This window comes from Myotis nattereri, assembly GCF_964212035.1.
Source record: "Myotis nattereri genome assembly, chromosome: 5".
In the NCBI taxonomy this organism is placed as follows: Eukaryota; Metazoa; Chordata; class Mammalia; order Chiroptera; family Vespertilionidae; genus Myotis; species Myotis nattereri.
In genome coordinates, this window is record NC_138080.1 from 18027746 (window position 1) to 18053241 (window position 25496).

The window sequence follows — 25496 nt, forward strand, 5'->3', positions numbered from 1 at the left end:
CATACAAGTAGGCCAGGACCCGGACCCATATCGCTCTGGAAACCCATTGGCTAAAATTGTAAAGACTTCCGTGGCCTGTTTTACTCAGTGATTAGAGTGTCAACCCTTGGACGGTCTCAGGTTTGATTCCCGGTCAAGAGCACATACCTCAGTTGCAGGCTTGGTTGCATGCTGTAGGCAACCAATTGATGTCTCCCCCCACCACTCTACTCTCTCTAAAAATCAATTAAAAAATATCATCAGGTATGGATTTAAAAAGACTGAAGATACCATCATCCTGTACACCAAAAAGGTGGCAAGGTTCAATTCCTGGTCAGGATGCATGAGGGAGGCAACCAATTGATGTTTCTCTAAAAATATAAAAATAAAATAAAAATAAAAAAGACTGAAGACACCAAGTGAAAATGAAGTGGCCAGTCCCCCACACCTACCAGAGTAAAATGGCATAGACATTTTGGGGGAAATGGTAGTTTCTTTAGAACAACACAGACCAAGAGAAATGAGGATCAATGTCCATGTAAAGACTTCTACAGGAATGATCATGGCAGCTGTGCTTACCCAGCCCTGGCAGTCTATGGACAGGTGAGTGGATAACTCTGACATCCACGCAGGAGTTGCTCAGCAAAATGCTGATACACACCATGAATGAATCTCAAAGCACACAGAGAGAAGCCAGAATCCACCAAACACATACTGCATGACGCCATTTGTAGGAAGTCTGAGAAGAACAGAGGTTATGTCTAGCGTGGGAGAGTGCATCCAGTCAGGGAGGCCAGGAAATGCATGGAGGGCTTGAGGGAATTTCATAGGGTGAGGACAAGGTTCTATACCAGCCGTGGGCAAACTACGGCCCGTGGGCCGGATCCAGCCCATTTGAAATGAATAAAACTAAAAAAAAAAAAAAAAAAAAAAAGACCGTACCCTTTTATGTAATGATGTTTACTTTGAATTTATATTAGTTCACACAAACACTCCATCCATGCTTTTGTTCCGGCCCTCCGGTCCAGTTTAAGAACCCATTGTGGCCCTTGAGTCAAAAAGGTTGCCCACCCCTGTTCTATACTCTGCTAAGGCTTTGGACTACACAGGTGGATGCATGCATGCAAACTGTACCAGGAGAGGCTCACATGGTGTGCAACTGTTACCTCTTGCCAGGGCAGGCAGCCCCAGTGTTTACTTTATCCTTCGCCCCCCAAGAGGCCACTTATAAAGAATGTCACCCAAACAACAAACCCTACCTATGACCCATGCATTTAGTCATCTTGGGTGATGTAAACCTTTTCCTTCAGACCCCATTTCTACACAGAACAGAACAGGCTATCACACACACTCACATTACAGACAAATGGCTGCACTACCGTGTTACTTTCAGATTCATTTTTGCGTTGGAAGAAGACCTGGGTGTTAACGTGTGCGTGGATGATGTGCCTGCCTACACACCACCACTGTGGGCCATCAAGCCCTGTCTTAATTACAAATGACCAGTCAATGAGACTCCTGGGCACAAAAGAGGTGACTGGTCTCTACACAGATGTGTCACCCCCCACTACTCCCTTGGTAAATGCCAAGGTCTCAAAAGAAAGATGAGACAGTGATTCTGTTATCAAGGATACCAGCTTCAACAAAAGTGCCCTGCTTTGCAGACCCAGAAAACAGACAGTACTTTTGTACATGCTACATCTGTTATAACTTTTAAATGCCTGACCAGGGAGGTAGAAAGCCAGAAAAACTAAAAGGCAATAATAACACCTCTAAGGACTCTGGATGCTACTGCCAGCTTCCAGTAGGCTCTCGGTGGGTACAGTAGCCCCTCCTACCACATAAGGGGCAAGCCCTTGGTCCAAGTGAAGTCCCATCCCTGGGCTAAAGAGATGCATGACTCAATGGGGGAAGGGGAAAGAAGAGGGAGATACAAGGCTGCCTCAAGGCAGTATAGGCAGTCACCAAGACACCTGTGACACATCCAAGGTCCACGTAGCAGGCTATTGAGGAGAAACGGGGCTCTTGGTGTGCCCCTGCCCTGTCTGTGTTTTCTTCCAAGTAAAATGAGAGTAGAGATGATCTGCTTAGGTACCCAATGACTTTGACCCTCCTCCCCCATGAGCCATACCCTCAAATAGTCCCTAAGGCCTCTGCATGTTGTTTCATAATATGGTACCCCAGAAAGTAGCATGATGAGTTCATTTCTGTCCCCAGGACATGGTTTGGCTCAGTGGACAGAACGTCTGCCTGTGGACTGAAGGGTCTAGGGTTCAATCCCCAGTAGGGGACATGTAGGAGGCAGCTGACCAATGATTCTCTCTCATCACTGATATTTCTCTCTCTCTCTCTCTCTCTCTCTCCCCCCCCCCTTCCTCTCTGAATCAATAAAATATACATACATATAAAGAAAAGAAAAAGGCACACACAAAAATACATTTTCAGTGAAACATGGAGGTGACTATTCATGGAACCCCCACCCCACATAGGCTCAGGGTGACAAGGGACGTAGTCCTTACGTTTCAGGTGCAAAACATCTAAAGAAGTAGTTCATGTTTTTTGTTCTTGTTGTTTTTAATACATTTTTTATTGATTTCAGAGAGGAAGGGAGAGGGAAAGAGAGATAGAAACTGATGTTTCTATAATGAGAGAGAATCGTTAACTGGCTGCCTCCTACACCCCCTGCCCCCGCTTTGGGGATCAAGCCCGCAAGTCAGGCATATGCCCTGACTGAATCGAACTGCAACTGTGGATGCTCAACCACTGAGCCACGCCAGCCAGGCAAGGTTCATGTTTTACTGAGTTTGAATGTTTCTTGACCCAAGGGAAAGGGGGGGTGACGGAGTTGTTCTCACTTGTGTGTGTCCCAGATTATTTCTGAAGATCAACAATTTGTGACAGAAAGACTCTCCTCTAGAAGGAGTAGATTCTACTTATCACAAAAACAAAACAAAGAACCCAATGCTATCCCAGCTTCAGCCTTATCTAATAGTCCTGACTTTAGGTGGGGGGAGGGTAGCCTATGCCCAACCTTTGGGTTGGTCTCGGCAAGACCAACAGGCTCACGACTTCCACCTCTGTGATTTTTGTTTTCCATCACCCCGAAAAGTACCCTTGTGACCATGAGCTGTTAATCATTGCTACCACCCACCCCTGCCATACCCCATGGAGCCACTAATTTCTCTCCTCTCTAGACTGTTTGCTTTTTTTGGACACTCCCCGTAGATTCAATTCTACAATATGTAGAGTCTGGGTTGGGAGTCTCTCCCTTGGCATGACAAGCCTGACATTCATCCATGTTGTAGCATGTATTGATAATTTGTGCTGTTCATTTCTGAATAGTCATCTACTATGCAAACTTAGCATATCTTGTTCACCCAAGAATATGTGGACTGCTTCCATGTTTTAGCTATTACAAATCATGCTGCTTTGGACATCCAAGTACCTGCCTTTGTGTAGACATATGTTTTCATTTCTCCTGGGTACATTCCTTGGACAGATTGCTGAATCATGTGGTAAGTTCATGTCTAACTTTGTAAGAAATTATCAAACTATTTGTCATTTTACATTCCCACCATGTATCAGGGTTCCTTACTCTACACCCTCACCAACATTTGCTATTATCTATCATTTTTTGGGGGGTGGGGGTGGGGGGAGAGAAGATATCAATCTGTTGCCTCCCATATGTGCCCCAACAGGAATAGAACCTGCAACCTAGATATGTGTCCTGACTAGGAATTGAACCCACAACTTTTTGGTGTATGGGACGATGCTCCAACCAAATGAGCCACCCAGCCAGGGCTTATCTGTCTTTTTTTTTATTACAGCCATCCTTGAGACTTATTTTATGGCCTAGCACATGGTCTACCCTGAGAATGTTCCATGTTCTTGTGAGAAGAGGTATTCTGCAGTCACTAAGTGGAGTGTTCTATAGATGCCCTTTAGCCAAATGGGCCAACAGTGCTCAAGTCTTTTAGAGCCATGCTGATTTTGTTTAGTTATTCTACCAGTTATTGAGAGTGGAGTATTGAAATCTTTATAACTGATGAACTGTCTATTTCTACTAACAATACTATCAGCTTATGCCTCAGGTATTTTGGGGTTCTACTGTTATGTGCATATACATTTATGACTATTATTGTATCTTCCTGATATACTGTTATAAAATGCCCCCGTTGGCTTAAAGTCTATTTTATCTAATAAAATCTGGTCACTCTAGCTTTCTTATATTTACTTATGGTATATATTTCCCCATCTTTTACCTAAGGATCTAAGTGTTTCTTGTAGACAACATATAATTAAGCTGGATTGCTTTTTGTTCTACTCTGACAATTTGTGCCTTTTGATTCAGGTGTTTAGACCATTCCCACTTAATGCAATTATTGATTGGATTTACATTTGTTAGTGTGCACTTCCTTGGATTCTGGATCCTAGAACCAATCCCCCCTGGATACTAAGGGACAACTAAGTTTTGAGGGAGTCAAAAGTTATACACGAGTTTTTGACTGCACAAGGGATTGATGCCCCAGACACCCCTCCCTGCAACTGTTCAAGGGTCAAGTGTGTGTGTGTGTGTGTGTGCGTGTGTGTGCGTGCGCGCGCGCGCGTGTGTGTGTGTGTGTGTTCCCAAGGGGATGTCCAAAGCCAGATCCCCTCAACGAGGATCCAAAGACTGCCTGCATCTAACACAAAAACTGTGGCCACTCACTCCAGAATGAATTACAGTTTTAGAATGGCTCTGGGCTGAACTTGATCTTATGATTCTGTCAAAAGCCCCAACTGCATTTCTCTAAGAATTAGATAAAACATTCTGTGTGGGAAGTCGGGGAAATACTGCTCCACATGTGACATCTTGTTTTCAGCGAAGCTTAGGACTGAAGGACAGTTGTTGCCAACACTTTTTCCCTCACCACATGCCGTACACCAGGGCTGATTCTGGGTACATATCTGTCACCCATCAACCTGCAAGGCAGAGACCATTTTACAAATAAAAAAGCACAGGAGAAGATCACCTGCTCAAGGTCAGTCAGGGAGTGTGATCTGACCCCCACTCTTCTTGCTGGCCTCCAAAGCCGGGCTCTTTCCACACTCACAGGTTCACAATGCCCTGGGGTGTCTCTCGTCCTGAAGGAGGACCCTGCCCTGTGTGCCTGGGTTAATCTTTGTCCCCTGCTCCTTTGCATCCGCTATGTGTTATAAAGATACCACAGCCGCCGAAACCGGTTTGGCTCAGTGGATGGAGTGTCGGCCTGCGGACTGGGGGGTCCCAGGTTCAATTACGGTCAAGGGCATGTACCTGGGTTGCGGGCATATCCCCAGTAGGAGATGTGCAGGAGGCAGCTGATCGATGTTTCTAACTCTCTATCTCTCTCCCTTCCTCTCTGTAAAAAATCAATAAAATATATTAAAAAAAAAAAAGATACCACAGCCATCAACTTCAGAAAACGTCACCTCATCTAAACGCCCTTCGGTTGGAAGCCAATGGATAGTGGGGAAAATCTGGGACCAAGAGGCCCAGAGACCAACTGCAGCCCAGGCTTTGGAACAAAAAGACCTGAGTTTGAGTTCCAGCTCATTCCAACTTAACCTCTCCCTCACAACTGACTGGCCTGCCCTGCAGGGGAGCATAGTAATTACAGGAAAAAAATGTACACCAGGAGCTCAGGAATGCAAGGGACCCAACAGATCTCCACAAACAAGCTCCTCCTTATCCTCACAATCTGAGACATTGCTGAGAACCAAGTCAGAGACAGGGAAAGGAGTAACAATTTTATTTCTGAAACTTTAAGAGAGGCCACCGCTTTAGAATAGGAGCTGCAGAAAGCAGAACCAGACAGAAAAGGCCTTTCTGGGTAGCAGAAACACAAAGCACACACTATCCCTCCAGCCTATGATGCTTTCCCAATAAGAGGAGATTGGATTTTCCCACTTATCTATCTCAAGGAGATAAGAATTTTCAATGAGAAGTGCCAGGCCAGACAATCTCCTTAGGATGCCAACAGTCTGGATTCCAAAATGGATTTAACACAAAGACCACAGGCTGAGGCCCCTCTGGAGTATAAGTTGACACTCACTAGAAGGCAAAGAGCCCCAAGCTTCCCCAGCTCTCTACCTCCCTACCCTCCACCGCTACTTGAGCAAAGAGATGTGAAGGGGAGTTTTCAAGGGAAGCAGCCAGGGAGACAAAGGATAGATCACAGAGGGACTGCAGAGCTGGCTGGGACGCCATGGCCACACCCACATGTCCAAGGTGAAACATCATGAGACGTGGGTGTGAACATTCTGGAGAGAACTCCTCTCACCAGAGCTCTCTGGAGAGGGGGTGACAGCGGGAGCAGAGCTAGGCCTAAATTTCTCTTTACAGGGAGAAAAGGTTTCTGAGGGAACATAGAGTGGTACATTGAGTCGTATTTCTTCAAAGCTTTTTCCTTAAGAGCCTTACAAAAGTGGAGGATCAGGAAAGTAACTCTTGAAGTAATCAGTACTGACTAAGGAGAAACCAACAGATCACATCACAGACCACCTCTCCTCAGTGTGTTCCCTCCTCCAAGAGGAGCAATGAGAGGTACCCTGGGCTGGGCTCCTGACTCTGCCAGCAGCCAAATGATCCAGGCAGAGCATAGCATCCCTGGCTTCCTAAGCCTCAGATCTGAAAAGCAGGAAGGCATGACCAAATGAAAAACTCAAGTTTTCCTACAAACCAAAAGTACCAAGTTGAACAAATAGCAGGGGAACAGACAGGGGATACTACTCCCCCTCCTGAGACCCATACCCCATGCTACTGATGTCCAGGTCTCTCCGCCAGGATGGCACAATGATGCCAGGGCTGGGTCTCACAGCCATCTACATGATAACCCACCAAAACCTGCTTTCTGCAGGCTGAGGAACTGCTAGAGCCTTGAGCCCACATCCTCACATCTGGGCCTGATCTGATTCCCGTCCCCTTTCCTCCTACTCACCTGTGTGAGGTGCGCATGTCCACAGGCCCATCACCTGCCTGCTCTTCGCCTCTGCCCATGGCCGTCGCCTCAGCCCCACTCAGCAATCCTGGGGCTGGGCCTCCTGGCTCAGGTGTCACCCTCATGTCTCCATCAGTGTTTAAATCTGAAGCCAACAATCCTCTCTCCATTTTTATTTTCTTGTTCTCCACATCCTCCTCTGTTGGATCCTCTTCAAGCGCTCGTTTCTGACTCCGTGTCCGGCATGCTTCTTCGGTCATTCTGAACTTTGGGTAAGGAGAAAATAAGACATTTAAACTTGGCACAATGGAGTTGCTACCTTCTTAGTAACTTTTCAGTGTCAGCTTGGAGTATTTTTCTGGCCATGTGACAGTGACAGAAGTAGGTACACAAACGCAGGACCCACAAAGTGGTCCCGGGACATTTCTTCACTGCCCTGGGGAAGGCTGGGAAAGGAGTGGTGGGGCATCTGGGGAGCTGAGACCTCAGGGACCTGGACAGAAATAATGGAAGGAGGCTGTTTATCAGAAAGAAGGAGAATTCTTGGTGCTTCAGACTCAAAGCAAATAGAAGAAAACTGAACTCCCTAGAGGTGTCTGGAATCCAGGAAAGGGACCATGCTGTGCCAAGAGCAAGGTACTACCCAGGTCCAGGCCTGCCTGCAAAAAATTGGGCTGACTCTTGACCCTTCTCCCCTTCAGTGAGGGTGGCCCTCACCTCAGGGGGATAAAGAATGGGGGTAACTTTTAATCCTATGACTGCTGGTGAGGTAAACTTTAGAGTGAATTCTGGCCCATCACCATGCCAGCGCCTGTACCTGAAACACACATATCTTGATACAAAGAAAGAGAAGAAGAATAAAACAGCTGAGTCAGTTTCTGATCCCATGACATCACTGGGCTCCACATGACCCTTCCCAGGATTCAGTCTGAGAGACAAAGCACTTTCTAGAAAACTAGTCTGAACCGGTTCCAGACAACAAGCTGAAGTGCTGTTAACCCTCACACAGACAGGAGGGAGGACAGGCAGTGATGTCTGCAGGGAGGCTGCAGGCACTCCATAGCTAAGTCTAGGACACGGGCACCCGCTCTTACAGGGGCCACTCTGAGCCCAGTCTCGATGTTCCAAACAGGGCAGGGCACCAGAAACAAGACTGTGAGAGTTCATCAGGGGTCAGAAAGGAATTTAGCTGCTAGGCTAAAGCAGAATTCCCAAAGTGCTTGTTCTCCTCAGGACAGTCAGAAGCCATGTCCACCAATACCTGGCCAGGGGGAGGAGTACACCTGTGAACCCCTCAGAGCCCCAATTCACACCTGTGGTATGCCTACATGCAAGGCCTCCCAGCGCCTCAGTTTCCTCACCAGTGAACACCCTGGGAGGCCTGTTCTGGATAGGGCTGGGTAGACCCAGTCCTGAAGCCCACCTTCTGGGAGGCTGGGGACAGCACAAAGCAACAAAGGGGCCAAATCATCATATATGGGACATGTTCCAGAGCTGACTCAGTTACAACATCCTTAAAGGAGGCCCGACCCCAACGGGTTCTACTGTGGACTTAGAGTGGAAGGAAGGAAAGGACAGCTGCTTCTTGCTCCTCCCAAAGGAGGCAGAGCAGCCCCTCTGCACATGTATTAGACCACCATGGCACTGACATCTGCTTTTACAGTCATTCCAAAGGGTTGAACAGAGCACGTCTCCCCATCGCCATGTCACCCCCAGGGTGCTCCCCACTCCATCTAGATGGAGGGCAGAGCTACTAGTTATAGCTCAGCATCCATCTGCCCCCAACCCCCCCTTGTCATCCCAGCCTGCTCCTGTAGCAACTGCTCAGCTTCAGCCGCCCCTATACAGCCCCCAACCCTCTGCTCTTGCCCAGATCTCCCCATTCCCTCATCCACCTCCCTGTAATCTCTTCACTGTCCCACAGGGAAGTGAGGAATGTTCCCATTTGCCTTAGTCCAAAGTGCTAGGTTTCTTTTTCCAACATGCCTTGACCCCAAACCCCATCAGCCTGTTCACAGAGTCTGTCCATCCTGTCTCTCTACAAGTCACTGTCTTGAGTATCTTTCATTGTGGGAAGGGTGAATCATTTTTCCTTTGGGCACAGCCTGAAACAGAAGTTCCTCAAACATCTGAAAATTGGGACAAGAGGAGCAATTCTGAGGCCACCTTGGCTGGCAGGTATGTGTGCCCCCAGGAATGGGAGAAGCCTATCTGGATAGAAGATGAGGGGAATACCAGGATCTCAGGCAAGGAGGGACCTCAATGGAGTCTGAGGAAATTCTGCCCGAGGAAGAAGTTCCCATTCTGGCCTGGTGCCCAACTGGGGATGAGGGGTATCCCAGGTAGACAAGGAGAATATATTCCTACTGCATATCGCTGTGTCCCCTAATCCTGCTCTCAGAGCACCCATGCTTCCCCATTCTACCTCTGCTCCAGCCCAGAGGGGCTCCCGATAGCATAAGTCCCAAGATCTTAATCTATGAAGCTCATATAAACCCCAGAACCTGTGTGAAATCGTTCCTCCAATCTGCCCACAGGTAAGGGGGCAGGCAACAACAAGATCGCTGTGTGCCAGGTGACCAGACTGGTGTGGTGGTGCCAAGTAGCCTCACTTCATCATCACTGGTGTAAAACAAACAGATCATGAGGTGCCAGAGCAGAGCCTCACACCCACAGGGCCACTCCTGCCAGCCCCAGTAGGGCCCAGGAACCCATCAGCTTATGCTGTATCAGGGCAACTCATTCTGCAGCCCAGGGGCTGAAATGCTGCCAACACAGGCCAAGAACCAGGGGCCTGGCCTGTGCCTCTGGCAGGCCACTCTGGAGGGACATGCTGAAACCCTCCCCCACCACAGGAAGGACAACCACAGCTGGAGGGAGCAGGGCCTGCAGTGGGGGATGATGCCTCCTACACAGCCAGGAAGTTGCCGTAGGGCCCGATGGGGTTTGCTATGGCCAATCCCTGGCCCCTGGCCTGACTCCTGGGCAGGGCAGGGCAGGTGCTGGTAAGTAGCTGCTGCTCCTCTCAAGGGGAAAAGACAGTGCCCCAGCACGTCAGGGCTGGCGGCCATAGCCCTGCAGGCGCAGACCCAGGGATGGTGACAAAGTTTCAGGAAAAAACCCTCCTTGTGGAATGAAGCGTGACTGCAGATTTCTGCAAAAAGCAGTGAGGAGGTACATTAGAATACTTTCTAAAGAGGAGGTGAAGAGGCTGTATTGCCCAGCTGGCAAATTCTAATCAGCTTCAGAATTCCTGGAGGGTGAGGAAAGGAAAATAAAGGAGCAGCAAGGACCGCAGAAGTTTCACCACAGGCCCATTCATTCAGGAAATGCGGGGCCCACAAAGAACACCCGCCTTGGTGGGATTCTGTGCTGGCTGCTGCCAGAAGGGCAGATCCAGACAGCAGCATGCCCAATATGCAGATGAGGCCGCCAGGGCTCAAGGCTGCCTGAGGCATAGACTGCTTGCTACATAGGGAACGGCTGGAAACTAGGTGGCCTCAACTCCTCCTCTCCTCACACTCCAGACACAACCCTACTCTGGTAAGTCCTGTCCTGGGCCAGCGGGAGGTGGCAGGACACAGCCCAGGTCTGCTGGGCAGGTTTCAGCCACACTAGAGGCTACAAAGGCATAGCACAAACTGAACCCAGGATGATGGGGCCACTAAGTACGGGGCAGAATGCTGACATAGGGATTTGGGTCAAATGCAAATTTCAACAGCCTCTACCAAAAGCTGCTTTATTTTAGTAAAATCCCACCATCCAACTGGTCTGAGAACCTCAGGAGGAAAATCTGTTTTAAAACAACTCCAAAGGGTGGCAGAAACCAGAATTTTTAAACAGGACGTGGGAGACCAACAGAAAATAAATGGCATAGGTCGGGCACACAGGCCAGTAAAAAAACAAAGTAAATAGACATAAGCCATAGAGCTGTAACTCTGAAGCATTATCATTAATACTATCTGGACTATTTATACTACTGTTACTAACATACCAGCAAGATTACTAGAGTCACACTCTTGTTTCACACACCAGGAAAGCAAGGCTTAGTAATATGTGCTTGAGAGAAGTGACAGAGCTAATGAGCTATAAAGTGGACTTGGGGTGATTTTTCCAGAGCCCAGAGAAGGGAGTTTGCATGAGGAGCTGGGGGAAAGAGGGTGCTGAGTGTGGACTGATCTCAGGGGGAGCACAGGGAGATATAATTTGTTCGAAAGGATCATCTGGCTGATTTGGGGACAGACTGGGGGCTTCTGTATCTTGTGGCCCAGGACAGGGCGAGGACGGAGTGGTAGGGAAATGACCAAATGCTGGACTGTACTTTAGAGCAGAGGTTGCCAATGGGTGGTCCGCGAGGTCCGAAAAGTTGGCAACTGCTGCTTTAGAGGATAAGAACATCACAACATGCCAACAGCTGCACATGAGGCAAGAGAGGGTTGCTCTGTTTTGTTGGGTTTTGCCTGAGAAACTGGAAAGAAGAAATTGGTTTTCTCAAATAGGGAAGGAGCAGTTCTGGGAAAAGAAGTTAGGAGTGGAGGTACTTTGGACATGCTGAGCATGAGCTGTCTACCAGACCCACACAAGCTGAGGAGCATCTGCTGACAGGTGAAGGCCTGCACATGGGGCAATTACTGTCCTCAGGGTAGTGTAGGGCACCCTTCCTGTCAGGAAGGGCCTGTGAAGCAATGGACAGTAGGTTTGGATGATGGGATCCAGACGCTAACTTTACCAGCCACTGGCCAAGCTCTACAGTCTCGACACACAGCACAGGTGGGTTTCTGCACCCTAGTGGTCTTGGGATTGGGGCTGTGCCACCTCTCTCTGCATGTCCTCCCTCATCTCCTGCTTAGACACAAGACCCCACTCACCCCTCCAAGTCAACAGCCTGAGGAAGTTTCCAAAGCTGAGTCTTGGTCTGCACACCCTCCACAGGCTCCCCAAGTTCTTGAGAGTCGAACACAGGCACTGGGGAGGGGTCAGGGGAGAATAGCTAAACTGCACTTTGGTCTTCCCTTCCAGAACAGGCCTTACTCTGCTCCAGGTCTGAACCACTTCCTGACACACCTATCTCTGAGTGACATAGCAGAGATGCAGTGGTTGTGTTCTGGAAGGAACTCACACCAAAAAGTCAGCTCTCGAGTTTTAAACTATGTCAAGGCCTGATAAAGCTGAGTGCAGGAATGTAATTTAACTTGGGAATTACAAAGATATCGGCAGCTAGTCTGCTCCACTGGCTACAGCAGAGAAGAGGCAGAATCTCAGGGAGCAACTTGGTGGTGGTGGGTGGGTGGGTGGGGTGGGGGGGCGGGGGCGGAGCTTGTCACTCTGAGCCTTGGTTTCCCCATCCGTACCTCACAGGCATGCTATGTGAAGACACAGTGACTTTAGAAATAACTTGAATGAGAAAATCAAGTTGCACAATAGTACAGTACCATTCACACGGTTTAAAAGTACTTATAATCTGCAGAAAAAAAATATTGAAAATTTATTAAAATTGAAACTGAAAGAAATGAGGCTAAATCCACAGCACTCATTTCTTAAGAGTGAATTAAGAAACTTTCATTTTCTGTATTAAATCATAGTCTCTTAACAGTGTCTATGTATCAGTCTTGTATTAAAAGAAAACAAAGATAAAAAGGAAAGCTAGATCAAATAACACTGTCACCTTCGAGGATGAGAATTGAAAGGACACAAGTGTCAGTGGGTGGAGCAAGGGGAGAAGAGAAGGAAGGCCCTGCAGGGAGGGAGGTGCTGTCCTCCATGGCCCTTGGCCAGGAGGGCGCCTATGATACAGGGAAGACACTTGGCTGGCTCCTGCATTGGGCGGAACCAAGAACACAAGAGGAACACAGAACCTCAGTGGACTGAAAGGGGACGCTGCTGCTATTGACACTTGTTATTGGCAAATGTCTACACAGCTTGAAAGTCCACCTTCTCTGTCATTTATTACAATGACTCCCAAACTCAAAGCAGTAAACCCAATCCTCTCAGCTTATCCACACAGCACACCTTCTACCTGGGCCACCAGCTGTCCCAAGGGGCCACCAGGACACACTGCCATTGTAGGCTCACTCTGACAGAGACCATGTTCCATACGGTTCCTCACCAGGACTGTCTATGGAAACAACCTCCACACAACTCAATGGCTTCATCTATCCTCATGCTAAACTCTTCCATGGCAGAAACTTCTTTTTGCCATTAATCTTCATATTCAGTGTGGAGCAAACAGTATGTGTTTAGTATGTTATTTTAGTTAAACTACATTTCTGTAAATTAGTCTCATAAAGTATATGATTCCTGGGTTGCCCTATGGGGCAAAACAAAGCAAACAAATTGTGCGCTTTCATTAAGAACACCTGCATTCTTTTTTTTTTTTTAATATATTTTGTTGATTTTTTACAGAGAGGAAGGGAAGGGATAGAGAGTTAGAAACAGCGATGAGAGAGAAACATCAATCAGCTGCCTCCTGCACACCCCCTACTGGGGATGTGCCCGCAACCAAGGTACATGCCCTTGACCAGAATCGAACCTGGGACCTTTCAGTCCGCAGGCCAACGCTCTATCCACTGAGCCAAACCGGTAACGGCTAAAACACCTGCATTCTGACTGTAAGGCAAGTATACTGAGATGGAGACCCACAGACTAAGGCTGAGGTAGGAACAGGAATCTGGGGAGATGGTCCAGATAGGGGAACAGCATGGGCCAAGCTGTTGAACAGAGAGGGTGACTCTTACTGAGGCAGCCATAACAAGTCCTATGCTAAAGGCTTGCTCAAAAGGAGAACTAAATCTTACTACTCACTGAATGAAGATGGGATCTTAACCCTTAGTGGTCTGAAAACTTAAGATACTCCATAAATACGGCATTTTCTTTCCTTCACATCACCAGGAAGGTCACAGGCCCAGATACCTGGCTAGGAGCTTCCTGAGCCTTCAAAAACACAGACTGAGAAAATGTTGGGGAGACTCTCCCTGGGGGAGGAGCACACTCACACTCTCTGAAGGTGACAGCTGTTACTTACCCAGAGCCTCTGAGTGTTAACAATGGGATGCACAGGCCACCCCACAAGGTGGGGAAATCCAACTCTAGAAGGGCTAAGGATCTGGGCCTGGAACCCAGTTCTGCACTCCTATTTCTACCTGGCATTCTCACAAGCTGCCCACTGTGACCAGTCCACTATATGGTGTAAAGGCCTTTTGTTAATTATGTTTCAATAGTTTGATTTCATCTGGAGTGACAATCACATGGAGGGACTAAAATAATGCACATGCCAGTGAGGAGGATGAACAGCCATCCTGAAATGCCTGCAAGGGCAGCCATGCCTGAGAGAATTAAGATTTGCCCTCCATGGGAAGGTCTGAGCCCTCCATGCCCATAATCAGATGTTATTACCACCCACCAGGGTAACAGGCAGCAGGATGACAGCATCAATGTTCCTGGTCCCTACTCCTAGAAAAGTACTGGCCACACAGCAGATGCACAACAAACATCTGATGAACAAATGAATGTTTTACAGAGAGAGCTCGGAAAGCAGGGTGCCTGGACCAGACACTTTACATGATCCTCACAACCTTCTGCAAGGTGCTATGATCAGTCACCGTTTTACAGTGGGAAAACTGAGGCAGGTGGAGGTCACACAGCAAATGGGTGGGACAGTGCTGGGTACTAAAGGCCATGCTCCTCCAGGCAGTGTCCATAGAAACATCCCACTGACCACCAGTCAGACTCAATGTTTCCAAAGGACACTGGGACCTCCTTGCAAGGGGAGTGGGCTTCACCTCTCACCATAAATATTATAGAGTGTCATAAGTGAGACCATACCTTTTGCTGTTTGCTTTCAAAGTACAATAAGTTCTGCTGGAGCACAATAGATGCATTTTAAACCGTAACATGTTGCAAAATAATGAAAAAGAAACATAGGCCTTATGGGAACAATGGGGTTAGGTACACAGCAATCCAAATCACCATCAGTCACATAGAAAAAGACAAGAACCTGATTTTTAAATGGCAGCATGTTAAAACAGCCAAGAAATACACAAATGCTACCTGAAGCCCTCCCCTGGGGAAGACCTGAGTGTGCTATGGCAGCAGTGGGGTGGGGTTGGGGGCTGCAGTTTCTGAGTTACTGTGACAAGCTGGCAGGAGGCTATCTGACTCCAGACAGAAGAAGAGTGTGACCGAGCAGGGTTGGTGCATCTGAGGTGTATGCATTTTGATTCTGTGTACCAGCAGATACTCTTTTGACTGGGAACAATATTCTGGATTCATCTGGTACAGGAGTCAGCAACCTTTTTCTTAAAGGGACACAGTAAATATTTTCAGTTCTTTGGGCCATTCCATCTCTGTCCCGATTATTCAGTTCTGACAGTATGTCCTCAAATGGGCATAGCTGTGTCCCACACAAACTTTATCAAAACAGGCCACCAGCTAATTTAGCATTTCTCCTAGACAAAATCACACATAACCAAATACAACATGTGTGCTATGTTTCAATGGTGCCATAATATATCAATAGTGTTAAATAAATCTGCTTTTCCAAAACAAGCATTATAGCAGAACTACAGAGAAAAATATGTTTCAAAACAAGGACTTGAAGATGTAAATTCAATCTGAGCCCATGACTCATGGTTAACCCTTTTGACAAATCAGAAGAAATTTGGTTTCAAAAAGTACCTAGTGTACACTGCTCACTGGAGGGTCAGCCTGTCTCACTACCGGTCAATTTTATACCATCCTAAAAGCCCTACACACTCTCAAGATAAATAGGTCCCTTGCAGAAGGAAATTACAAGCTATAAACTCAATTACTACAGCACGAAACTTTAACCCAGTTAAAGAAAGAAGCAGTTCCTCACCACACGTGCCAGAGCTCTAAGGAGAAGCACAGGGACTGAGAAGAGAACCTGATGGGTGAAGTGCCCAGTGGGGGAGGGCAGGAGAAACCTCACTGAGAGAAATTAAAGCAGGTATGGAAAGTGTGAATCAAGCATACTGGGCCGAGTCACTAAAGATCCTGCAAAGCCCCACTTCTCCTGGTAACTTGAGGGCTGGGGAGAAAGGGGTCATTTGTGCTAGGGAAACACTGAGAAGGGTGCTTTACCTGGTGTGAAAGGGATAACCATATAGGAGGATGCAGGTCCACACCAAATTGCCCTAACTACCCCATTCCAGGGCAGCAAGGCAGCACCATCATAGCCCTGCACCCCTTTGTCCTATCCCACAGATTGACAGAGATCTCTAAACAATCACAATTTGCACCCAGTGCATTCTGCCTGTGGCTGAAGCTCCACAGCCCTTGAGGACCTGCCTGGGGCTCAGCCTCAGCCTGGTCAGCACCTCGGTCCTACAATTCTGCTAACCTTTACGTTAACAATAGATCTGACTGGTGAGCACATCACTTCACCCCCAACCTAGTGATGTCCTGTCGGTCTTACTGAGGATCCTTGAACCTGGGGACTTGATACAGATTTGCTGCCTGTTAAAAGAAGCCAATGCAATCCACTAAGTGGACAGCCACTTTACAAAAATGAGAATGTGACAAAGAAATTCTCTTGTCCTGATGAAGGGCCTCAGCTGCTCTTCCAAAAAGGCTTCTCATGAGGTGGGCAATATCATGGTCAGCCTCCAACACCCATGGACCTAAGGCTCCAGGTTCTGAGGAGGCGAAGGCCAGTGAGCAGAGAGGAAAAGGTACAAGAAACATGGCACACAAACTTGGAAGCAACCGATCCCACTCAGTGGATACCTACTGACATAGGACAAACACAGGAAATTGGGTCATTGACAGACACCTCCCTGTTCCCCAAAGGTACAGCATACCAGGCTAGGTCAGTGGTCGGCAAACTGCGGCTCGCGAGCCACATGAGGCTCTTTGGCCCCTTGAGTGTGGCTCTTCCACAAAATACCACGTGCAGGCACGCATGTACAGTGAGATTGAAACTTCGTGGCCCGTGCGCAGAAGTCGGTATTTTGTGGAAGAGCCACACTCAAGCGGCCAAAGAGCCGCATGTGGCTCGCGAGCCGCAGTTTGCCAACCACTGGGCTAGGTGAAGACTAAGCAATCATGCACAACACACACAAATAGACACACTTGTGTACCCACTCATGCATGCTACAGATACATGCACCCACACACGCATGCACAGCATTCACACATTCAGTTTTCATCCCCTTCTCTCACTTCTGAATCTTGCCCAATTAGCTCAGAAAAGGACTTTTTAATTTTTAAAAAATTTATTGATTTTAGAGAGAGGGAGAAGGAGGGGGAAGAGAGAGAGAGAGAGAGAAAGAAACATCAATTTGTTGTTCCACTTATTTATGCATTCATTGGTTGTTTTTTACTAACTGGAGTTCGACCAGCAACCTTGGCACATCAACAACCTTGGCGCATCAGGACACTAACCAACTGACCTGGCCACAGCATAAAGGTCTTTCTTGTCTGTTCAATTCTGAACAAAGAATAGCAGTTCTTATGGGTGACTAGTGTCCAATTAGCTCCAGATCCATCTGTCTCAATAAGGAGGAAAACTAAAGTATGAACATGAGATTAGACCAGAGGCCAGGATCACCAACTTCTAAAGCACAAGGAGCCCAGAGCCCTGCAGGGTCTGGCATGGATCCCTGTGCACCTCCATCACTTTAACCCACAAATAATTTTGCACCTGGCTGGAGCAGCAGAGGTTTTGAAATCACTCGCACTGCAACCACACTCATTTCTACGACTCTTCATTCACACACAAGGTAATTGAAGCTTCCAGAGAAGGCAAAAAAGTTTTGCTGTTGTTTATCCGAGTGATGGGTGAACCCAGAAGGGAACTTCTGCAGCACAAGATGCCTGTTATTTAGGGTCTGGGACACCCCATTTCCAAGTTCACGGCCCACCTGGCCCAGCAAGATAAGAACACCAGTGGGCTTCTGACAAATACTGATCCTTTGCCCAATGGTGACCTCCAAGGAGCCAGTGACCTTAGGGCATCTCCTCTGTGGACAGCTAGAGGAGCAGCTCACCCTGCCTTCATGGGAGCAGAGACCCAGTAAGGGCTGTGAGATATGTGTGCCAATCACCACTTTATTACAACACGAGAAAATGAGTCCACCTTCTGGTTTAGAGGAGGAAGGGAAGAATAGAATCTGAATTTGTAGAGAGAAAAGAGGGAAGAAATGGTAGCAGAAAAGGTCAAGTGGCAGAAATATACTGGCACATGAAAACCCATCTCCAAGAAAATGAAACAAAATAAAAGGATCCTTGAACAAAAGTTTTAACAACTGTTTTTTAAATGGAATGAGGATGCTTGGAAGGATAAAACACCCCTGTTATAGAGAAGCCACTAGCCACTTGTATTCATTGTGAGAGGCTAACAGTGATGACCATTCTCCCATGGGCTTTCCTGGGCTCCGGGTGCCCTTAAGAATTAAGAAGTCCAGGGACTGGGGAGGGAGTGGGGTCCTGACTGGCCATAAGCCTGTGAGTGAGGAGAACTGGAACCTTTCACTGGGTCCTGAAGGACAGAGGAGGAGAGCACTGAGAGCTGTGAGATGACACAGAGCACACTCCAAAAAGACTCGTGTATGCACACAACTTAAATGAAGTGCCTCCAGTCACTCTATCAAATAAGTCCTTCTGAAAACTGGTGTGCTACTCAGGGCACCTCTCTGCCCCCAGCCCCACAGGTGCTCTCTACTTAATCTTTCCAGGAAGCGAGACCACTTTCAAGTGTGGTACTCAGCTCAGAAGCAGGAGTCAAAAAGGAAGGTTAAATAAATTCAGGAGCAGCTCAGCCTCCTCCCTCCAAGATGCACTTCTAACATCCCAGGTGTGCCCAAACATTGCACACCATCTGAAATGCCGATGAGCCATCTATAATAATAAAAGCGTAATATGCTAATTAGACTGGATGAAGCCCGGGTCCCAGAGGGAAGCCTACTTTTGAACAAATTTTGTGCATCGGGCCTCTAGTCCTATATAATAAAATCCTAATACGCAAATTGACCAAACAGGGGAACGACCGGTTGCTATGAAGTGCACTGACCACCAGGGGGAAGACACTCAATGCAGGAGTTGCTCCCAGGTGGTCAGTACGCTCACACAGGTGGAGCGCTGCTCAGCCAGAAGCCCTGAGCCAGGCTCACAGCTGGTGAACACAGCGGCGGTGGCAGCAGCACTAAGGACCCCTTGGCAGACATGCCCCAAAGGGTCCCAGACTGCAAGAGGGCACAGGTCAGGATGAGGGACCCTCCCTCCACCCCAGGGCACGAATGTCATGCACTGAGCCTCTAGTCAAATATAAGCCCATCACCACGGGGTTGGGGGTTGAGGGAAGTCATACCCAAGGTATAGTCAGACCAAGAAATCCACTTTATCCTGGTCACCTTCAGTCCTAGGTTCAAGAAACACCCAGCAATGCAGGTCATTAAAACTGAAGGAAGGTAAAAAAACAAAACAAAACAACAATAAAAAAACACAACACTCGCCCTGACTGGTTTGGCTCAGTGGATAGAGCGTCAGCCTGCGGACTCAAGGGTCCCAGGTTCGATTCTGGTCAAGGGCATGTACCTTGGTTGCGGGCACATCCCCAGTAGGGGGGGTGCAGGAGGCAGCTGATCGATGTTTCTCTCTCATCGATGTTTCTAACTCTCTATCCCTCTCCCTTCCTCTCTGTAAAAAATCAATAAAATATATTAAAACAACAACAACAACAACAAAAACACAACACTCCGGCATTCACATTTACAAATGAACACACTTTATAATCTGATTTTTTTAAGGTGGAAGACTTGTAAATAATGCCCTGAATTAATGCTTTTAAAAAATCCATTTAACAAAATTAACCTGGAGAGCAATTTAACATATTCAAGTAGTGACCATCAACATTTTCAGAGGAGACTGTTTTGAGGGGGAGATAACATGGAACAACACTGACTGATCAATGGAGGCAGCTGATCAATGATTCTCTCTCATCATCATTGATGTTTCTCTCTCTTCCTTCCTCCCTGAAATCAATAAAAATATACTTTTTTAAAAAGAGAAAGAGGAAAAACCTCTTCAGATTCTTCAATGCAAATCCCATACAGACTGCACAGTGGAGAAAACACCAGGAGCATCTCACCCCAACAGTGTGTGGGAACAAAACCAGTTCCAAGACAAGTAATCTCCAGGAAACCTGAAGTCACTACACCTTGGTGAGGCTCATGCCATAGTAACCACCAGTCCTGTGATGGTGTACCTGGCTGCCCAAATTCACCCTGGGACAGCCCAACCTCCCTCCCTGGAGTCATGGGGGGAAAAACTGGAGAAAGAGTAGCTCTTCCTGGGATAGGGGGTACAGGGGTATGCTTTTATCTTCTTCTCAGGGAACAATGACTACACAAGCCACACGGATCCCACTCAGCTCTATCTGCAGTGTAGCCCAATACATTGACTTCTGAGTGCCCTTCCCAGTGACATGAAACAAAAGCCTGTCTTCATCTCCAAGTTGTGGTATTCAGTAAAAGAAAGCACACTTATACTGATCACATCTTAAGAGGGGGAGAGACTGCTAACAAGTGTCTTTAAAATTGTCACTAGCTCTCCCCAGGCTCACACTGGAGATAAGGACTTAGCTATAGTGTTTGTCATCTCAGAGGTGCTCAGTTAAGCACCCAATGCCACCCACTTGGGGCCACTTCCAGGTGGCCATCTGAGCTTCCGACCCCAGCTGGGCTGTGGCCAAATCCTTACTCTGTATCCCCAGAGGGAGAAACAGATGCTGCTGGAGGAGCAGACAACACAGAAAAAAATGTGTCACCTGTAAAGGGGAACCTGAGTAATATTAAATGTCCATAGGGAAATGGTGACCAGGAATTATCCTCCTGCAGAACGTCACTGTGAGAGCTAGCTGGCGGAATTTCCCACCCATGGGAAAAGACCAGCACTCTGTCCCCTCCCAGCTGCTTCCTGGGCTATGAGCCTTGCAGCCCACCAAGGGTTACACCTGCCATTTCCACAACATTGCAATGTGCCATCGGTGTCACATCACAAAATGGGAGGCTCTAACCCTTTCAGGGCAGACTCCTTCAGGGCCCAGTGGAGATGCAGCCCTAGCCACCAGCTCCATTGAGGCCTGTGGCTGGACATGGCAGAGAGGTTTTGCACAGAAAATTCCAAGAAGAGCCATAAAGGCCTTCTCCATTCCAAGGAGGAGACATGAGTGTAAGGTGAGGGAACAGGTACACATCTATTGTCATTTTCATCAGGAAGCCCAGCAATGTTGTAACTCAACTGCCCAGAGGCCTTGCCTGGGCTTCCTTTGTCAAGTTCCCCCTCCACACATGTCCTTTTTTGGTGTCAGGGCTCTCAGCTGCCCCAGGAGAATTGGAGCCAGCAGAGAAAGCTACTTTTAGGACTAAAGCAAGTTTTTGGTCTCAATGAAGCCCATGGGCCTAAGAAACAGTTCTCACAGCACTTTCTGCATTGTAAGAGCTGGAACAGAAAGCCCCCCTCTTCTCTCTAAGTGGAAATCTTCCCATCAGGCAGGGGTTGTGCTGGTTTTGGACACCTATACCAACATCCAGGAAATTGCCAAGCTCAGCTAGAGGGTATATCACATTAGTGGCCCTTTTGTAAAACATGCTACTAAAAGTAAAAGGTCCCAACTCAGCATCAAGATCCTATTGGCCTCTCTCCCACCATACCATTCCCCCTCAATCCCCAAACCCATTCTCTCAGCTCTGGCCACAGTTACATCCTGGCTGCTCCTCTGACAGCCAAGTTCACTCCAATCCCAGGGCCTTTGCACACTTCCTGTTTCCTCTACCTGGAAGGCTCCTCCCACAAGTCTCTGTACAAACTTTCTTTCTCAGGTCTCAGCTGAGATAACAAAATGAGATGAATCTCCCCTCCACACATGCCCCTTGATGGGTCTCTACCCCTTTTCCCACTACTTGACATTTTATTTACTCATCTGTTTCTGTGTCCCCCGTCCCCAACAAGAACAGAGAACACCTCTTTGTTCAGTGCTACCATCTCAGGGCCCACAAGAGAATGGTGCTCAATACATATTTGTTAAAAAGAAAAGGGGGGGGTTCGAGGGGGGGGGGGAGGCAGATGAGAAAAGGTACTTCCAGAACTCCCAGCTATGGCCCTCCCATTCCTAGTTAAATAAGCCAAAATGTCTTCATACCCATAGAAAAAATGATAAAAAACAAAACCCTACTTCACACCACATATTATAATTAACCCAAAATGGACTAAGACTTGAATATGAAATGTTAAACCTAGTATAAAACTCTTAGAAGAAAATACTAAAGTGTAAATCATGACCTTGAATTTGGCAACAGATTCTTAAATATGATATCAAAAGCACAATATCAACAAAAGAAAAAAGTTAAATTGGATTTCATCAAAATTCAAATACTTGGTGCAACAAGAAAGTGAAAAAACTCTCAGAATAAGAGGAAATATGTACAAATCATGTATCTGATAAGAGTTTAGTGCAGCGGTTCTCAACCTGTGGGTGACGACCCCTTCGGGGTCGAACGACCCTTTCACAGGAGTCACCTAAGACTATCGGAAAACACATATATAATTACATATTGTTTTTGTGATTAATCACTATGCTTTAATTATGTGCAATTTGTAACAATGAAATTGGGGTCACCACAACATGAGGAACTGTATTAAAGGGTCGCGGCATTAGGAAGGTTGAGAACCACTGGTCTAGTGCCAGGGACCATGGCCTGGTGGCTCAGCTGGTTGGAGCACTGCCCACGTACACCAAAAGGTTTCAGGTTTGATCCTTGGTCAGGGCACATAGGAGAGGCAACCAACCGATGTTTCTCTCTCACATCGATGTCTGTCTCTCTCAAAAATCAATAAAAACATATCCTCAGGTGAGGATTTAAAAAAATCAAGAATAGTCTAGTATCAGAAATATATAAAAAACTCTTAAAACTCAACAATAAAGAGAACCCAATTCAAAAATGGGCAAAGAACGTATATAGATTTTTCTCCAATAATACACAAATGGCTAATAAGCACATAGGTAAGATGTTCAACATCACTAATCATCAGGGAAATGCAAATCAAACCACAATGAGATACCACCTCACACCTACTAGGAAGGCTATGATAAGAAAAAATAATTGTTAATCCTCATTCAAGCATATTTTTCCATTGATTTTAGATAGAGTGGAAGGGAAGGGGGGAATAGAGGGAGGGAGGAAGGAAGGGAAGGGGAGACTCAGTTACATGCACGTGACTGGGAATCGAACCCTAAACCCTTCAGTGCATGGGGCAACGCTCCAAACACTAAGCACACTGACCAGCACAAGAAAAAATTTAACTGGAAAATAAGTATTGGTGAGGACATAGATAAATTGGAACCCTTATACATTGCTGGAGGGAATATAAAATGGTGTAATGAGCACTAGCCACTTGGCTCAGTGGATAGAGCGTCGGCCCAAGGAGTGAAGCATCCTGAGATCAATTCCAGTCAAGGGCCCATACCTTGGTTGCAGGCTCGATCCCCGGCCTTGTTTGGGGCATGCAGAAGGCAACCAATCAATGTCTCTCTCTCACACTGATGTTTCTGTCTCTCCCCGTCCCTTCTACTCTAAAAAAGCAATGGGAAAATATCCTATTAACAACAAAAAAATGGTGTAATGATATGGAAAAGTCTGGCAGTTCCTCTAAAAGTTAAATACAGAATTACCATATGACCCAGAAATTCCAGCTAGGTATATAGTCAAGGGATGTGAAAACAGGTATTCAAACAAAAACTTGTACATGAATGTTAAAAGCAGCACTATTCACAGTAGTCAATAAGTAAAAATGACCCTTCTGTCCATCAACAAAAAAATACATAAACAAAATGTGATCCAGCCACACAATGGAATATTATTTAGCCATAGAAAGGAATGAAGTTCTTTTTCATGTCACAACATGAATGATGAAAACATACTAAATGAGAAAAGCCAGACACAAAAGGCCACAAAGTATATGTGAAATGCCCAGGCAAATCCAGAGAGACAGAAAGTAGATTAGAGGATGCTAGGGCTCTGGGAAGTACAGAGGTGGGGAGGGAGGGGTAAGTGAAAAGTGACTAATAGGATATAGGTTTCTTTTGGGGGTGATGAAAATGTTCTGGAATTATAGGTGATGGTTGCACAATGTTGTGAATGTATTAAGATGCCAATAAATTCACACTTTAAAATGTTTGAGTGAATTTTATGTTATGTGAATTTTACCTTCATATTTTTAAAAAGGCAGGATTAAAAAAAAAAAAAACACACAGCCCGGCTAGTGTGGCTCAGTGGTTGAGCATCGACCTATGAACCAAGAGGTCTCAGTTTGATTCCCGGTGAGGGCACATGCCCGGATTGTGGACTCGATCCCCAGTGTGAGGTATGCAGAAAGCAGACGATCAATGTTTCTTTCTCTCTCCCTCTCCTTTCCTCTCTAAAGGCAATTAAAAAATTTATTTGTTTATTTATTTATTTATTTATTGTTGCTAATGTTCACCCTAGGATATTTTTCCATTGATTTTTAGGGAGAGTGAAAGAGAGAGAGAGAGGGAAAGACAGAGAGAAACACATCAACTGATTGCCTCCTGCAAGAGCCCAGGCCAGGGAGGAGCCTGCAATCAAGGTACAGGCCCTTGACCAGAATCAAACCCAGGACCCTTTGGTCTACAGGCTCTATCCACTGAGCCAAACTGGCTAGGTCAAAAATACATTTTTAAAAAAAAGAGAGAGAACCATCTCCAAGAAAAGGAGCCGATGCCTTGGAGTGTGAACATGTGGGGCACACAATATACTGACAGAGAGCCAATGTGGAGAGAGGATCACAGGCAGAGCTCTATTCAAATAAAGCCCATGACAGGCTTCACGGTGAGTGTGCCACCCATTTCAACCTCACAGGTATTTCACCGACTCGTTCTTCCAAACATGGGCTTACTTTCTACCAGGGACCAGGGCTAATTGGGTCCCATGGTCACCCTCGGGGATTTCCAACAAAAAGCCTCCCACCGAGAGTAGCACAGGCCCAGGAAGCCTTAGGAGAACACACACAAAGCTGGGTACAGGCAGTGGACACAGAGCAGGAGGACGATGCAGGGTGAGGTCCCTCCCACGATGGGAGGTACAGTGATCTCTGGATGGCACAGGCTCAATCTTGTAAAGCATTCTTTTTTCATAAGACAAAGTCAAGTTGAAAACCAGCTAACCACTACTTTATCCATTCTACTGGCTACAGTTGCTATGGATGGCCAACAATGCAGAAGTGAGACTGGTCGCTAATCAAGACTATATTAACTTAGGTCTGAAAACAACAGTATATGGCAGCGGTTCTCAACCTGTGGGTTGCGACCCCTTTGGGGGTCGAACGACCCTTTCACGGGGGTCGCTTAAGACCATCGGAAAACACATATATAATTACATTTTTTTTTGTGATTAACCACTATGCTTTAATTATGTTCAATTTGATACAATGAAATTGGGGGTCACCACAACATGAGGAACTGTATTAAAGGGTCGTGGCATTAGGAAGGTTGAGAACCACTGGTATATGGGCTATCACAGAATC

The 25496-nt window shown here is 46.8% G+C and overlaps 1 protein-coding gene across 1 annotated transcript in view; it reads right to left on the bottom strand.

The window, feature by feature from the left end:
• Positions 1–25496, bottom strand: part of GATAD2A (GATA zinc finger domain containing 2A) — a 108124-nt gene that overhangs the window by 29670 nt on the left and 52958 nt on the right. Inside the window, exon 3 of the mRNA XM_081091536.1 lies at positions 6939–7204. Within this exon, the coding sequence (XP_080947662.1) occupies positions 6939–7204 (266 nt within the window). The remainder of the gene's footprint in view (positions 1–6938; positions 7205–25496) is intronic.